This window comes from Meles meles, chromosome 7 (genome assembly GCF_922984935.1).
Source record: "Meles meles chromosome 7, mMelMel3.1 paternal haplotype, whole genome shotgun sequence".
In the NCBI taxonomy this organism is placed as follows: Eukaryota; Metazoa; Chordata; class Mammalia; order Carnivora; family Mustelidae; genus Meles; species Meles meles.
Genome location: NC_060072.1, coordinates 52,066,593 through 52,081,917, shown reverse-complemented (window position 1 = coordinate 52,081,917; position 15,325 = coordinate 52,066,593). Strand labels below are relative to the sequence as shown.

Sequence of the window (15,325 nt, the reverse complement as noted above, 5' to 3'; positions counted from 1 at the left end):
TTTTTTTTAAAGATTTTATTTATTTATTTGGCAGAGAGAGATCACAAGTAGGCAGAGAGGCAGGCAGAGAGAGGGAAGCAGGTTTCCTGCTGAGCAGAGAGCCTGATGCGGGGCTCGATCCCAGGACCCTGAGATCATGACGTGGGCCAAAGGCAGCAGCTTAACCCACTGAGCCACCCAGGTGCCCCCCGCCATTAATCATTTTTTAAAAGCTGGTTCCCAGGCCACTTTTCTATATTGTGCTAGAAAAGCTTGTGCAATATGTGTGTACACCCTCACACCGAGCTTATTTCTGCTTCTTAGATGTAATCTCAGATGAATCTACTAGTTGTAGGTGTCATAGGAGGAGAAACCACATCAGGCAAAACACACAGAGTAGACAGCAGGAAATGTTTTTTACATGAAAAAAAAATTCGTTGCTAGAGATGCAGCGATCTGAAGTTCTAATGATTTTATAGAACATGTTGCTATTTTTAACTTAAGAAAAACTCACTTCTAATGACTGACTAAACTCTATAATCAATTCCTTGTAAGTCCTCATACAATTACATGCAAATCTCTAAACCGACTTTAGACACCTGGAGTTCCCTTTCCCTGAGGGAATTGTGGAAATGGCAGTGACTTTTACGCGGAAACAGTTGATCTTAGGTCTACATAACGAACAAAGTGGTAATAAAAATCCAACAGTGAACCCACCCAGCTTGTTTCGGATCCACAGTTAGGCTAATAAGAAAATGCAGACCTATTTTCAGGGCCAAAGGAAAACACGTATCAGACAAATTGTAGCAAATTGGTTGATTGATTGATGGATTGATGGTTCGAACCCTGGGGCATAGTGTCCCCTGTGCTCATGAACCCCTTTCTCCCCCGTGACACCGTGTCCTCATCCCTCTCCCCTGGAGTGCAGAACCGAATGAAGAGCAGAGTCTGCGGTCTAACAACATCGCGGAGCTGAGTCCGGGCGCGATCAATTCCTGTCGGAGTGAGTACCACGCGGCCTTCAACAGCATGATGATGGAGCGCATGACCACGGACATCAACGCGCTGAAGCAGCAGTATTCTCGGATTAAGAAGAAGCAGCAGCAGCAGGCCCACCAGGTGTACATCCGGGCAGGTAATGTGGTTCTCAGAATCGATTTCAGGTCTGTGTCACCTTGTGAAAGAAAGAACGAGTGCTCCGAGGACGGCCTCCTCATGGCGGCTCACTGTGGCTCAGTAACCACAGACAACGGCTGGCTCGAGCGGACAGCACATCTGGCATCTCATGTTTTATTTTATCAGGCTCTGCAGAAGAAAAAGGCCGCGGGTTCCTTTTAGTTCCCAAGAACCAGGCAGCTGATGGTAGTAAACACATCTTTCCTCTGTGTGCTTGTGGAGAGGGGTAGCCGAATGATGAAAATGTTGCAGATGCCAAGCAGTCCTTGGACTTGAGACATTTTGGAGCTCTTGCCTCTGGAACCTCTTCTTCTGTGGGCTAGTACATGAAGCTACCCACCAGTCATGTAGGTAGTAATATAACCGATAGTCATGGTCAGACAAAAAGGGAAAAAAAAAACCCCATCCCTGTGCCTCACTCATGGGTTAGCGGGGTCTTGAGGGTCTGCTGAGAAGAACGTAATTGGAATACAGTTGGAAATGCTCTTTTCCAAGGACTGTCAAACTGCCTTTTTTTTTTTTAATTCTAAAAATCCCAGGGAACAGTCTGCTTTATTATTTAATACATGCTGATTTGGGAAGTAGTTTGTCTTGCTCCAAGTGAAATCCTAATGATTATGATGCCTGCCCAGTATTAATCAAAATAGGAAGTTGCCATGTTTCTAAGAGGCTTGTGCGAGCGTGTGACTGATCTTGCACAAAAACTGAACTTACCTTACTCTTGTGCGGGAGGAGTGGGCCGCTTCCCAGAGTCTTACTTCAGCCTGAATCCTTAAGAAAGAAGGTGCAAAGGAAACAAAGATAGCACTTTAATTTTCAAAGTATTGGCTCATGCGTATCCTCATTTTTGTCCTTGAAGCAGATCTGTGAGGAAGGTAAAGATGGATATTCTTATGTCCTTTTAAAAGATGAGGGACTGGTGTCTCAGGAAGGCTTCGCAGAGTTATGTAGCTGTGGTGGGTGGTCAGGCCAGGGCTAGGCCCCTGTGTTCTGATTCCTTGTATCGTCCTTTTTCAACTGCACCGTATACATCTCTGGGTGGGGTGGTGAACAGTTGGTATTCCCAGTGGTTATTAGGTCAGCCCAGTGCCTTGTGCTCTAGTCAGGGGTCAGTAAACTATGCTCCGCAGGCCAAATCCTGCTAGCTGCCTGTTTCTGTAAGTAAAGTTTTATTAGAACACAGTCATACCCATTTATTTACATATTGTCTACGACTGCTTATACACTACAGTGTCTAAAATTACCTAGAATCAGGTCCTTTTCAGGAAAAGTTGGCTGACTTCTCTAGATCACAGTTTACATGGTTCTTTTTAGGGAGAGATTGTTGCTCAAAGGCAATATTCTAGAGCATTGCTACTGAAACTTCAGGGTGCATATAAATCACTTGGGGATCTGTTAAAATGAAGAATCTGTTTCAGCAGGTTTGGGGTGGGGTTGAGATTATGCATTTCCAGTAAGCTCCTGGGTGATGCCAGTACTGCTGGGTGGGGATCCCGCTTTGAGTAGCAAGCTTTTAGAGGCGATGGCATAAGAAGGGATCAGCAGTGTGGGCAGGAGAGGCTGCACCTGACCTCAGCTACTGAGATGTTAAGGAAGTTGGTGAGCATGGTGGTTGAGGTACCAACCTCCCAGGTTAGGGAGGACAGGAAGTTAGGGCCTTTTGGATCTGATAGTTTCTGGTTTTGTGGAGCAGTTGGAGGAAAAGTCATTTGCTTGGGAGTAAGTTGGGGGACTAAGGTGGGAGAATAGAGAAAGTAAGGAAGATTTGGATAAAGGTCATGGGATGGAATGGAAGAAGGAAAGAAAAGGATTGTTCAGTGTCTTTGAGGACCAAATAAAATAGGAAGTTAATGAATCTGAAGGGCTTTCAGTCCACATGTCTGTGTGATCCCACCTCCCACGCCACTTTTGGAAAAGATAATGTGATTTGTGGCTCCAGGGTTAGGATTTTGCCAGGCATAAAGGCATGGGGATGTTGGGAATGTCTGGTTATTGGTGAGGCACCAGTCCCAGTGATCAGACACGCATCTAGCCTGGTAGGGGTATGAGTGACCCAGAGACAGACGAGGGGTTATGGGAAGTTGAAAGATCAAAGAACCAAAGTCTCTTTGGCCCAGTACCGTTGATGGCTATATTGAGAGAGAGCTAGAAGAGTCAAAGAGAAGAATAGGAGAGTTAAATATTTTTCAGGGAAGGTAGATCTGAGTGATGAGGTTTGGGATGGAATTGGGGTGGTAGAAGGAAGTGTGCGGATGGGTCAGTCTGAGAAACAGTCAAGCGACCGAGGGTGGGTAATAGGATATGAAGTGAAGAGGAGACAGTTGTCAGCATTTTCAGTAAGGACTGGAGTGTGACCTGAGGTAGATGACAATAGTCGAGAAGCATTGAAGTGAGTTCAGCAGATGACATGGACATCAGGACAAAGGTTGTTCACATGAAGATGGTGGGGCCTTCTCCCTGGAGCCATGTGTGTTTGAGCATCATCTGAAAGAGAGACTTGGTCTTAGCCACAGGAGGAGGACAATAATACTATTGACAGTGCCCTCCAGGAGAACACAGCTTTTGGTGCTCTCCAGTCTTCACTTTGCTTTCAAAGTCCATTGAGGACACATGGATGGATTTTTGTATTTAGGACCAGGCATCGGGGAGCAGTGACTTCACTGTGTTTTTACCACCTTCTTAATCACTTCTCTCATCCTGCTGTCTCTCACTTCATAATACATGATGTGTGTTCTTTTCCTACCTCTCGGAAGCTAACAGCTGATCATCCAAATGGTCATAGTGTTTGACTTATTTTTAAAAAGTCTTCTAAGGTTTTCTAGATACAAGACCTCTGAGGTTGTTTCTTGGAGACAAGAACTCTTGGGAAGAAACAGGGCATCTGCCCATGAATTAGCAACAAGTGGCCAATGAGTCTGCTTCTAGTGTACACTCAGTCTCCTGCCTCCTCCTCTCTGAAGAGGAGGGAATAGGTACGCCGGGGCTTTAGGGTTGAATTCGGTTTTTGTTACCTTCAGTCACATGGCTCTGCCCAACTCTGGGAAATACATGGGCAAGATTGGGGAACAAGCTGTCTGTGATTCTCGGACTGTGATGGCTGGTTTCTCTGTGGTATGTTTCATCCAACCTTTCGCCATTTCTTTCAGACAAAGGGCCAGTGACCAGCATTCTCCCATCTCAGGTAAACAACTCTCCAGTTATCAACCACCTTCTTTTAGGAAAGAAGATGAAAATGTCAAACAGACCTGCCAAGAACGCCGTCATCCACATCCCCGGTCACATGGGAGGCAAGATGTCTCCTGTCCCCTACGAAGACCTGAAGACAAAGCTCAATTCCCCATGGCGGACTCACATCCGAGTCCACAAAAAGACCATGACGAGGACCAGGAGTCAGCTGGGCTGCGGGGACACCATCGGGCTGATCGAGGAGCAGAATGAGGGGTGCAAGACGAACAGCCTGGGGGCAGCAGAGGCCTCCTCCAGTGGGGCAGCCGCCAGAAGGGAGGGCAGCTGCTCTGGAAGCAGCACAGGGCGGACGATCGAAGGGCGGTCCCCAGAGCCCGCGTTCGGGGAGGCCGATGCCGACGTATCTGAGGTCCAGGTGAAGTTAGAAGTCCTGGAACTGAGCCAGAGGGATGCAGCTGCGGGCCCGGAGCCCATGGCACACCAGCCCTGCCCACCACCCTTCCCAGAGCCGCCTGAGGCCCCTGGTGAAAACAGAGCCCCCAGCAAGCCTCCCCAGGGCAGCCACCCGAAAACACCCATCTTTAGCCCTTTCCCCAGCGTCAAACCACTGCGGAAGTCAGCCACCGCCAGGAATTTGGGATTGTATGGTCCTACTGAAAGAACCCCCACCGTGCACTTTCCTCACATGAGCAGGAGCTTCAGCAAATCGGGGGGTGGAAATAGTGGTACAAAGAAACGATGATGGCCCTCGGTAGCTGAATCTCCGTTCACCTTCTCCTGGTGGCCTAAGGATTCCAGCTGAATGGCTTCAAAAGCGTTTTGACTGCCCAGTGAAAATGAGTGGATAGGTTCAGAGATGAACACCAGGCCATGAAACTGGGAACTAGAACTTTGAGAATGGGAGCTAGAAAGGGTACGTCTTCCCCACCTACCGATCACGGATCCAGTGAATTCTTGTGGCAGAATAAATATTGTAGTTTTAAAGTGTGACGTTTTCCCAATTTTTCATTGTGACTTGTTTAGACAAGACTGTGAATCTGGACTGTTAACCCCTCTTCCTTCTTCCTGTTCTGAAGACCTTCAGGGGTCCCTGTGACCACCCTCCCCTCAAATCTTCTGGTTCCCCGGGTGTTTCCGACCCTGGAGCACGCACATGCTAACTTGCTAGAATAGAAACTGTAAAAAGGAAGCAAGTTTCTTCGTTGCAAAAAATTTCTCAATTTCCCTCTTCCACTCCCACCGAGGGAATGTGTGTGTGTGTGTGTGTGTGAGAGAGAGAGAGAGAGAGAGAGAGAGAGAGAGGTTTTCTTCAGTAGTTTCTTTCAGCCAGGCTCAAGATTTTTTTTTTTTTTTTAATTCTTATGCTAAAGTGCAGGAGAAAAATGTAGATAGCCATTCTTTCTCTTTCTACCTGCACAATGAAGAAAACCTGTGTCTGCTGAAATTTAGGTTGGTCCAACAACTTGAAGATCTTACACAGAGAACACACATGGGATGGGCATCCAGACGTCGGCCCGAACAGTGGGCTGACTCCACGAAGCTTTCTCTCCTCTGATGAAGAGTTCCGGTCCTCAGTGGGGGGAGGACATGACGGGCTCTGCGGAGCTTGTCCTGTGTCTTCCGCCCCCTTGTCACTCACCTACCAGCTCTCCTCGCGGGTCGCAGCGGGGCCCTGCGGTTCTGTTACTTGAATCTTGTGCGTTTTTGATAGAAGCGCTTTGTTGAGTTCTTTGCTACTTGAACCCTGCCTTTCTTTGGAGAAGGCGCTCGTGCTTTCTAGCTTTCTCTTCCCCACCTGGCCCCCAGTCCCTGCAGGCAGAGACACCTGTTTTTCCACTATGCAGAGGGGAACCCTGAGCCACAGCAGAGGTAAAGGAGCAGTTCAGATGCGCGAGGTGAAATCTCCTGGTATTCGGTGTGACTCCCTCACGTCTCCGGAGGCGGATTTAATGCTCCTGGTACACAGATGCCTTGGTACGTAGGTTCTGAAAACCACCACCAGGAAGCCATTCATTCTGCTCCCTCCTGACTCAGAAGACCTCCCTCCAGATGCTTCAGAGCCCTGTGATGGCATTTCACAAAACCAGCACTAACCTTCTAACCCCCCAAAGTCGTTCATTTTAAAAATGCTTCATGCAGCTGTCATTCCTCTGAACAAAGGCTCACTCCTTGGTCTCCTTCTCTTACTATCATTAGAAGAATAGACGTGGCATCATTACCCTCATCTTTGAAAGACCTTGGCCATGCTGGCTGGCATATCGTTGATGCAGTCGATGTTAATTTGAGCTAATTGGGTTGCCAATTCTGAAACCAAAGCTGTAATTTTAGAGAGGGCTTTTACTAGGAGAGGTATTAATTTTTGTAATAGAGAATGTGGTTGTGTGGGCTCTTTGGAACAGCAAAACACAAGAAGGACATACAGCGAGAAAAGCCATTTTATTCCTTCTGTGGTATTTTTACCCCCAGAGGAGCTAAAGATAGAAAATGTGACGAATAAGTCATTGTGGTTCTGGTCTTGAATTCCGTGCCATCTGAAGTTAGCATGCGGCTTCTTAAAAAGCAGCGTTGCCCACCACCTCTGTCTTGGGAAGAGCGGAGGTGGAATGTTGGGCTTACTTTGCATTCCACCCTTGGGGGACGAGACCCACTGCATTTTCTAAAGTTAAGCAAATGACATGATTTTCCTCCATCTGCTAAAACTTTATAGACAAGAACATTCCACCTCAGGTTCTTATCTCCTCCCCCGACCTGCATGAGTCAGAACAGAGTCATCCCTTTGAGGGATGTCTGACTCCAATAGAGAATTGTTCCTTCTTCTCTCGAGGCAGCTCGCAGCTCCCTGAGGGTCTGGGTTTGGGGCTGGGGTCTGGGGAGAAGGCTGCTTACCATCCTTAGGCTGCCGCTCTTGCTGCCTGTAAAGCATCTTGGCGTTACCAGCGTGTGCCCTGCCCATTCCTGGCGCTGGTCTTTCTAAGAAAGGGTTGGATGAGCCGGTACGGGCTTGGGAGTAAGTATTGACCCCAAATGAAGGAACAAAGACATGAAAGTGTAATAGCCCTTTGAGGTAAAAATGACCTTGTCAGGATTTTAAAAACTGGAGGATTTCTTTCGAAGCGCTCTCTGTACCGATAACATGCATTCCTTGTACCACGTACTCATGATGTGAATCGGGCAATTTTGGAGCCGTGCCTGTTTCTGAAAATGAAGACAGGTGCTGTCACCTCTCCCACACAGCAGGTGCAAAGACCAAACTGGACCTGTTACGTCCCTGTGGACTAGATGCTGTATGCAAGCACCAGAAGTACTTACTGGATAGCGGTTTCTTTATTTCTAACTACGTCTGTCCCCTGTCAACACTTGTGCGGGGAGTCAACTCCTTCCAATGCTTCTGCACCTCAGTCCTCTTACAAAAGCCTCCAGATGATTTAATCCTAGTTTGTAATGTTGACCTCTGGGCTGTCAGTGTTTGAAACATTGTATTCCTTTTTTGGGTCTCTGTTGTTCTGAAGAATTGTACTGATTACAGAGATATGTGCATAAAGATTCTCATTGTTGTAGCTTTGTGCTGTTTTCTCTCAGAGCGCATGCGTAGAATACTGTCATGCCCTTGACATTCTCCTTCCTCTCCAGCCTTTTCCCCTCCATGGTCACACCATCCAGGGAACCCGCCCCGTAAGCTCCATCTCCTCCAGTCTGATCACTGGGTTACAAGGTGGCCTGTGACCTTTGGAGAACTTGGCAGAATAGCGGGTTCCTATGAGTAAATGGTGAGTTTATTTAAGAATGTGTGTGTGAATGTTCATGCGTGTATAAAATTAACCTTTAGATTTGTCATTTTCCCTTGTTTTAATAAAACAATAAGAATGCAATTTAGCTTCCTGGTCTTATGGATTCTAGATGAACGGAGAGTTGTGATCAAGTGTGTAGCTGCAGCCTGACTCCCTCACGAAGTCTCCCTTTACTCTTTCTGAGCCCCCCCCTTTTTTTTTGCTGTTTACAGCAATCATTTGAGGCAGTATTTAAAATACAGTATTTTTCCTAATTAGAAAAGTAGTATGTATTCTAAGAAAATTTGCAAAACAGAGCATAAGGAATCATCAGTAATCTGGTATGGGCTTTTCCAGTATGTTCTTGTTTGTCTGTGTGTGTGTGTACAGACACACACAAAAAGGTAGATTAAGCTGTCTTTCTAATAAATGCGCTTACACAGTGCATTTTCAGTGACTAGTAGATTATCCCGTGTTCATGCCAGAATCCACATAACCAGTACCTTGTCAGACGGGTCGTTCCCATTCACAGGTGGTTCTTTGAGCCAGCGCACACCTTATAGACATGGATCCTGGGATTGAGCCCCACATTGTGATCTCTTTGTGACCAACCTTAAGTGTTTCCTCCGGGTCTGTGCACTGAGGTGGTGGTGCTGGGTCAGAAAGTATGAACGTTTCTAAGGCCTGTATTGTCAAATAGCTACCCTTAAAGGCTGACCTTCTCATATAAGCTTTGAATGAGAATGCCTGCTTCTCTCCACCCTTGGATGAGGCAGCAGTCTCTCTTTTATCTTTTTTTCTAGGACATCCACTATTGATAGAAGCAGTGATAATGGGTATTCATATCTCATTCCTGACTTTTAAGGGAACCATTAAGTAAGATATTTGCTGAGATTTCTGGTAGGTATCTTTTATCAGATTAAAGAAATTACCGTTTATTCTTTGCTCGCTAAGAGTTTTTCACAAAGTCTTCAGTAGGTACAGTTGACCTTGAACCACAGGAGTTTGAGCTCCTCAGGTCCACTTACATGTAGACTTACTTGATAAATACAGTACCATAAATATATTTTTTCTTAACGATTTTCCTACCATTTTCTTTTCTCTAGTTTACTTCATTGAAAGAATACAGTATATAATGCATATAACACACAAAATGTGTGTTAATTGATTTTATGTTATTGGTAAAGCTGCTGGTCAACAGTGGGCTAATAGTAGCTAAGTTTTGGGGGAGTCAGAAGTTACATGTGGATTTTTGACTGTGCCCCTAGCTCTCCCATTCCTCAATGGTTAACTGTATTGAACTTTCTCAAATGATGTCCAGTTGTCTCCTCAGAGAAGAAAGTGGTGTTTGAGATTTGAACTTGAACTTGAGAAAATAACCATTACCAGGTTTCATCAAAGAGTATTAGATATTTTAGAGCTGGAAGTGATGGCAGTAAAAGTTTATGTGCAAATTTTCATTGCAGTAAATTTACTAGTAGAAATTTGGAAAGGATGTAAACATTTGAGAATGGGGGAAATGGTTGGTTGGGTGAATTATGGCTCATCCATAAGATGGAAATGCAGTGGCCCATGAGTGGCCCATTGAAATGACTGTTATCTATTACCCACATGAAGAAGTTTAAAGTCAGCGAAGTCTGGATACAGTCAGCCAGTGGGATACAGCTGTGGATTGGAAGCCCTTACTGGATGGTGGTGAAAAGCAGGCAGAGAGGACCAGGCAGTGGTGCTCAATCAAATGGGGACTGAGTGGGGACTGGGAGACTGTTGGGTGGGATCAACTCTCAAGAGGTTCCCAGCTGGCCATCTCCCGAACCTGAGTCTACATCCTTCCTGGAGCTCAGCTCTGGTGAGACCCACTGATGACCTGTGCTCCATCCCATCCTCTTCACCCTTTCTGGCACCGCCAATCCTTATCTGATTGCCCCACTCTGCACCCAAGGGGCCTCAAGAATCTTGGAGTTAAGAAAACCAGAGAGTTGAGTGTTACTCAATATTTGCATTCCTGCTATGATCCAAGTTTTCCTTTTGGCAGTGCTGATTCTTGGAAGGTGGTGAATCAATTCCCTCTAAGGGACCAACAGGGCTGGGTAGAAACTAACTGATACCTCAACCCAGATGTTTCCCCACCCCTGAGGAATCCAGAAATCTGTATTAAAACAAACAAAAATCCAAGTAATTTTGACACTGAGCTAGATTTGGCCACCACCGGTCAATCTAACCTACTCTGATAGTCTCTTCACTAGAACTTACCCCACTCCCCCACTGCAGTGATTATATGTTGCTGCTAGGGTGATTCTTCTAAAATGAAAAACTCGGGGAGCCTGGGTGGCTCGGTGGGTTAAATCCTCTGTCTTCGGCTCAGGTCGTGATCCCAGGATCCTGGGATCTAGCCCCACATCGGGCTCTCTGCTCAGCGGGGAGCCTGCTTCCCCTCTCTCTCTGTGTGCCTCTCTGCCTACTTGTGATCTCTGTCTGTGGAATAAATAAAATCTTTTAAAAAATCACTTATAAAATGAAAAACTTATCTGGCCATCCCTCTGGTCAGAATCCTTCCATTGTTCCCCATTTTCTAGAGGATAAAATCTAAAATCCTCATCTTAGCGTGATCTGGCCTATGGTTATTTTTTGAGCCTATTTTCTTACCATCTTTCTCGTTTGTCACCTTCTACAACCCATCATCAGTGCAATAATATCTACCATTTGTTGAGTTTCTATGTGCTAGGTGCTCCATATTATTATGTTATCTTGCTTATTCCTTCCAAGAACCCCAGGAAGCATATTGTCCCTGAATTACAGATGATGATGTGAGCTGAGCAGTTTGGTCCTTGCCCGTGGTCACCTACTGGTAAATAACAGAGTCCTGATCCCTCTGACACCAGATTGTGCTCTCTTCTTTGCTGTGCTGACAACTATGCAAACAACTTGGAATTCCCTGAAAGGTCCTTGTCCTCCCAACATCCTCATAACTGTGTATCCACAAACCTCTGCCCAGAGCACCCTCCTTGCTTCAGTTCGCCTGGGACACCCACTCATCCTTTCAGTCTTAGCTCACACAGCATTGAGGTCAAATCCAATCTGTGCATACACACACAAAATTCTGTGATTTTTGTGCCAATCACCTAACAGCTGGGCTTTTTGATTTCCCCATCTGTATGGTGAGAATAATCATTTCAACCTCACAAGTTTTGTTGTGGTCTCTGCTATTTCTGCTGCCTACAGTTAACTACCTTTCTTTGGCAGCAATGCCCTGATTTCACTTGGTGAGCTGGCCTTCCTCCACTTCTGTCTGAGGACTTCTGGTGAGGTTGGTGCCCCTGGAGCACAGGGCCTGAGCTAAGCCGCTCAGTATTCTCCTTCTTCCCGGCTGTGGTGTCTGACCTATGGACAAGCACGTGGGTGAAGAAACTCAGTTGTTGAGCTCTTGGTTTGGAGTCTTGGGGAAGCTGACTTGCTCATTTCTAATGGATTTGTACCTTGAGGGGAAAAGCTCATGAGTTGCTGCTGGGAACAGTCCTGTAATCACAAGGGCAGAGCCTGCTGGAGAAGACTCAGCACTGAGCAAGCAGAGGTGAGAAACAGAAACCAGGCCATTTTTCTATCAAGTGACCCCTGGATCAGGCCATACCTGAAACTAAATGTCTCTCTGTGGCATTTTGTTACATCAGCAAATATTCCAGCGTTGCTTTTAGCCCAGTTTGGTCAGGTTTTCTGTTTTCTGTTTGTATTAAACATCTCTTACTTGGAAGAGGGATGTTATGATGATTACAGATAATAAAGGCAAACCAGTCATTGTATCATCAGTGAAAAATGATAACTATTTATTACTTTATAGTGCTTCCAGCCTCTCCTCAGCTGTTCTCTGTTATTTTTGGCTTTGTCCTCCCTAGCATAAAAACAGTGTAAAGAGGGGCATCCGGGTGGCTCAGTGGGTTAAGTGTCTGCCTTCAGCTCAGGGCATGATCCCAGGGTCCTGGGATCGAGCCCCAAGTTGGACTCCATCTCCCTCTGCTGCTCCCCCTGCTTGTGTGCGCGTGCGCTCTTTCTGTGTGTCAAATAAATAAATACCATTTTAAAAACAATAATAGTGTAAAGAGGTGAAGAGTCAGGGAGCATGATTCTTACAATTTTATGAAGAGGGTTCTTGCCTCAAGCTCTTGAGTCTTTGGTCTTGTATCTCTTTGTCACAGAAGGAGATGCCTGTGACAGGAGATTCTGAGTATGAAATTGTCTTTGGCTGATTTTGCCTACCATTCCAGCCCCATCTGCATTCATGGCTGAGTCCTGTGGAGAGCAGAGTGATGGAAAGCGAAACATAAAAGAGGTATTTTCATGAAGTTCCACAAAATTTGGGAGCCCAAGCTGCATTCTTGTGGAACTCCTGTCACGGAGGTTCCCTCTGCCTTCCTCAGGTGGCCATTCACCTCTCTCACAGAGAAGGTTCCAGCATGTCTCAGGTGGGGTCTGCTGGGAAGCTGCAGGGCTGGATGTGGGTGGGCACCTGTAGTGTTCGGCAGAGCCATGGGGGCACATGCCGGGACCACACCTTTTTGGGAACACATAAGAGGCACCCCCTGATGATTTCAAGAAAGCCTTGCCTGGTGTTAAGGGGATGGGAAGACTTCATAGACATCGTTTCAAAACATATCTATGAGAAGAGTGATTTGAGTCCTTATAGGGACCCCACCTGGACCAAAAATGTGCTGAGGTCCGGGAAAAATCAGATTATAGAGAACTGTTCCATGATAAGTTCCACAAATGTCTGTGCAGCAGAACCTAACAAATAGTGAAAAGCTTGAAAATCTACTTTGCATGCTGAGCTATGGGTTAGAATTTCTCGTGCATTTTTCAAGAGGGAAACAAATCGCATGAGTATGGAATTATTAAAAATGTTTTGGAATAATGAAATCATTAAATGTTAGGTGGAAAGATCATGTAGTTTAGTAGTTTTCAATGTTTTTTAAGCAACAGAATTACAAAATGATTGCATGTTTACTCTTAACAGGTAGTGTTTGCACATGGTGAAAATTCAAAATGTACAAAAAAGTGTGTAGTAAAAACTAGGTCTCTTGCTGTACCTCATCCTTGAGCCATCCAGTTTCTCCACCTACAGGAAAGCACTATTAGTACTTTCATTCACATCCTCCCAGAGTTATTTTGTGGATATTCAAACATGTTCGTGCACACGCACGTGCGTGCACACACACACACACGTTTTCATAAATAGTAACATAATAACATTCTGACTCTTTTTTTCACTAAATGTATCAGGGAGACTTTCCTAACAGTGCGGGTAGACTGACTGACGTCATTCCTTTTATTGCTGCATCCATTCCCACTCTAGGTCTGTGCACAGTGAATTCATTGTCTTGTCCATTGCCGGAGAATTTTTTGGCTTCCTGTTGCATGTGTATGGAATCTGCATGTCCTTGTATATATGTTGTTATATTACAAATGAGCAAGTTTAGATACAGGATAAATTCTTATATATGGGATTACTTGTCAACAATGTATATTTTAGATTTAAAAAAAAAAAATTTTTATTTATTTGACAGACAGAGATCACAAGTAGGCAGAGAGGCAGGCAGAGAGAGAGGGGGAAGCAGGCTCCTTGCCAAGCAGAGAGCTCGATGAGGGGCTCGATCCCAGGACCCTGGGATCATGACCTGAGCGAAAAGCAGAGGCTTTAACCCACTGAGCCACCCAGGCGCCCCTGTATATTTTAGATTTTTAAAACAGATTTTATTTGACAGAGAGCACAAGCAGGAGGAGTGCAGAGGGAGAGGGAGAAGTAGGCTCCCCCTGAGCAGGGAGTCCCATGTGAGGCTCGATCCCAGGACCCTGGGATTATGACCTGAGCCAAAGGCAGATGCTTAACAGACTGAGCCACCCAGGCATCCCTAAATGTTAGATTTTGATAGATTTTGCTAAATTACTCTCCCCAGGTGTTCTGTAAATTCTTCACATGACTCAATGTCTTATCAAACTTTTTTTTTTATCTTTTCTGATTTGACAGGTATTAATGTCCATTTAAAAATATGCATGAGGTTAACGTATATTTAAAAATCATTTGTATGTCCTTTGTTAATAGCCTTAGCTCCTATCTGGTCTTTTTTTCTTATTGATACAAGTTCTCTATGCATTAAGAAAAATGTCTTTGCAATACATTTTTTCTGGTTCTCTTCTGACTTTATGCTAATTTATTGACCTGCATATAGATTTAAAAACATTTATTCAAATTCGGTCTTTTACGGCTTCTAGGTCGCATATGATATTTAGAAAGGCCTTCCCCACATCTTTGTAATTATTTGAAAATTCTCTTTTTTTCTTTTGATGGGTTTCATTTTCCATGCTTAAGTCTTTGATCCATCTGGAATTTACTTTTGTTTAAGACGTAGCACTAAGGTTCCATCTTATCATTTTCCCAAATTGTTACCCAGTGGTCCGAACACCATTTATTAAATAATCCTTCTTCTCTTTTTTTATTTACCCTGTACTTGATACCTGTGTGGTTTAGGGTTTATTTCTGGACTTTCAGATCCGCAGTAGAACCCTGTCTTCAAACCAAATCCAAGCAGTACTAGAGCTGCTATAATTGAGCCTGGGGCAGAGGAGCCAAATCTCCCCAGCTTATTCCCCTCTTGTTGCCTGAGGCCACCCCCAAGCTGCTCTGTGCAGGCCTTGGGGTCATGGGGAGTAGAGTTTGCAAACTACTTATCTGGCCTCTTCTCTGTCACAGAGGACGACTGTAGTTCAGAGTTATTACATGCCATAAAACAATGTTCTGGTAAAGAGTGTGTGTCTCCCTTTTTTCCCTGCATGCATGGAATGTACCTATGTAGGAGCTGCCAGGGGTGGGGGAGGGGTACAGGAAAGTGACCAGAGAGGGGAGTCAGGGACCACTACTGAACCACAGGTCCTCCTGCAGGTGTTTGGGGAGAGATGTTCTAGGCAGAGGGAGGAGCAAGCACACAGTTACTGGGATACAGGTGTGTACGTAGAGACGTAGGGAAGGATAGAAACAGGACAGGCACAATATAGCTCATGGAGAGAGACAGGGATGGAGGTAGGCCTGGAGATTATACTTCACCTAAGAGTAGGAAGACTTTCACCCAGCATTCTGTTTAAACGAATAAGAAAGGGTTCCTATGTTATAATAGTCCTAGCCCACAATCTATGTGTCATACTGTTTATATCTGTGTGGCTCCTGGTTTGAG

At 45.3% G+C, this 15,325-nt stretch overlaps 1 protein-coding gene across 6 annotated transcripts in view; it reads left to right on the top strand.

Annotated features, from left to right (window-relative positions):
* TBC1D30 (TBC1 domain family member 30) overlaps nt 1-7,898 on the top strand; it is an 81,488-nt gene extending 73,590 nt beyond the window's left edge. For 2 of the 6 annotated variants that reach the window (XM_046013068.1, XM_046013071.1), the window contains 3 exons: nt 908-1,114; nt 1,282-1,341; nt 4,302-7,898. In XM_046013068.1, coding sequence (XP_045869024.1) covers nt 908-1,114; nt 1,282-1,341; nt 4,302-5,083 — 1,049 coding nt within the window. In that variant the 3' untranslated portion in view covers nt 5,084-7,898. The remainder of the gene's footprint in view (nt 1-907; nt 1,115-1,281; nt 1,342-4,301) is intronic. The other 4 variants (XM_046013070.1, XM_046013073.1, XM_046013069.1 and 1 more) reach the window with 2 other exon arrangements.
* The last annotated feature ends 7,427 nt before the right edge of the window (nt 7,899-15,325 follow it).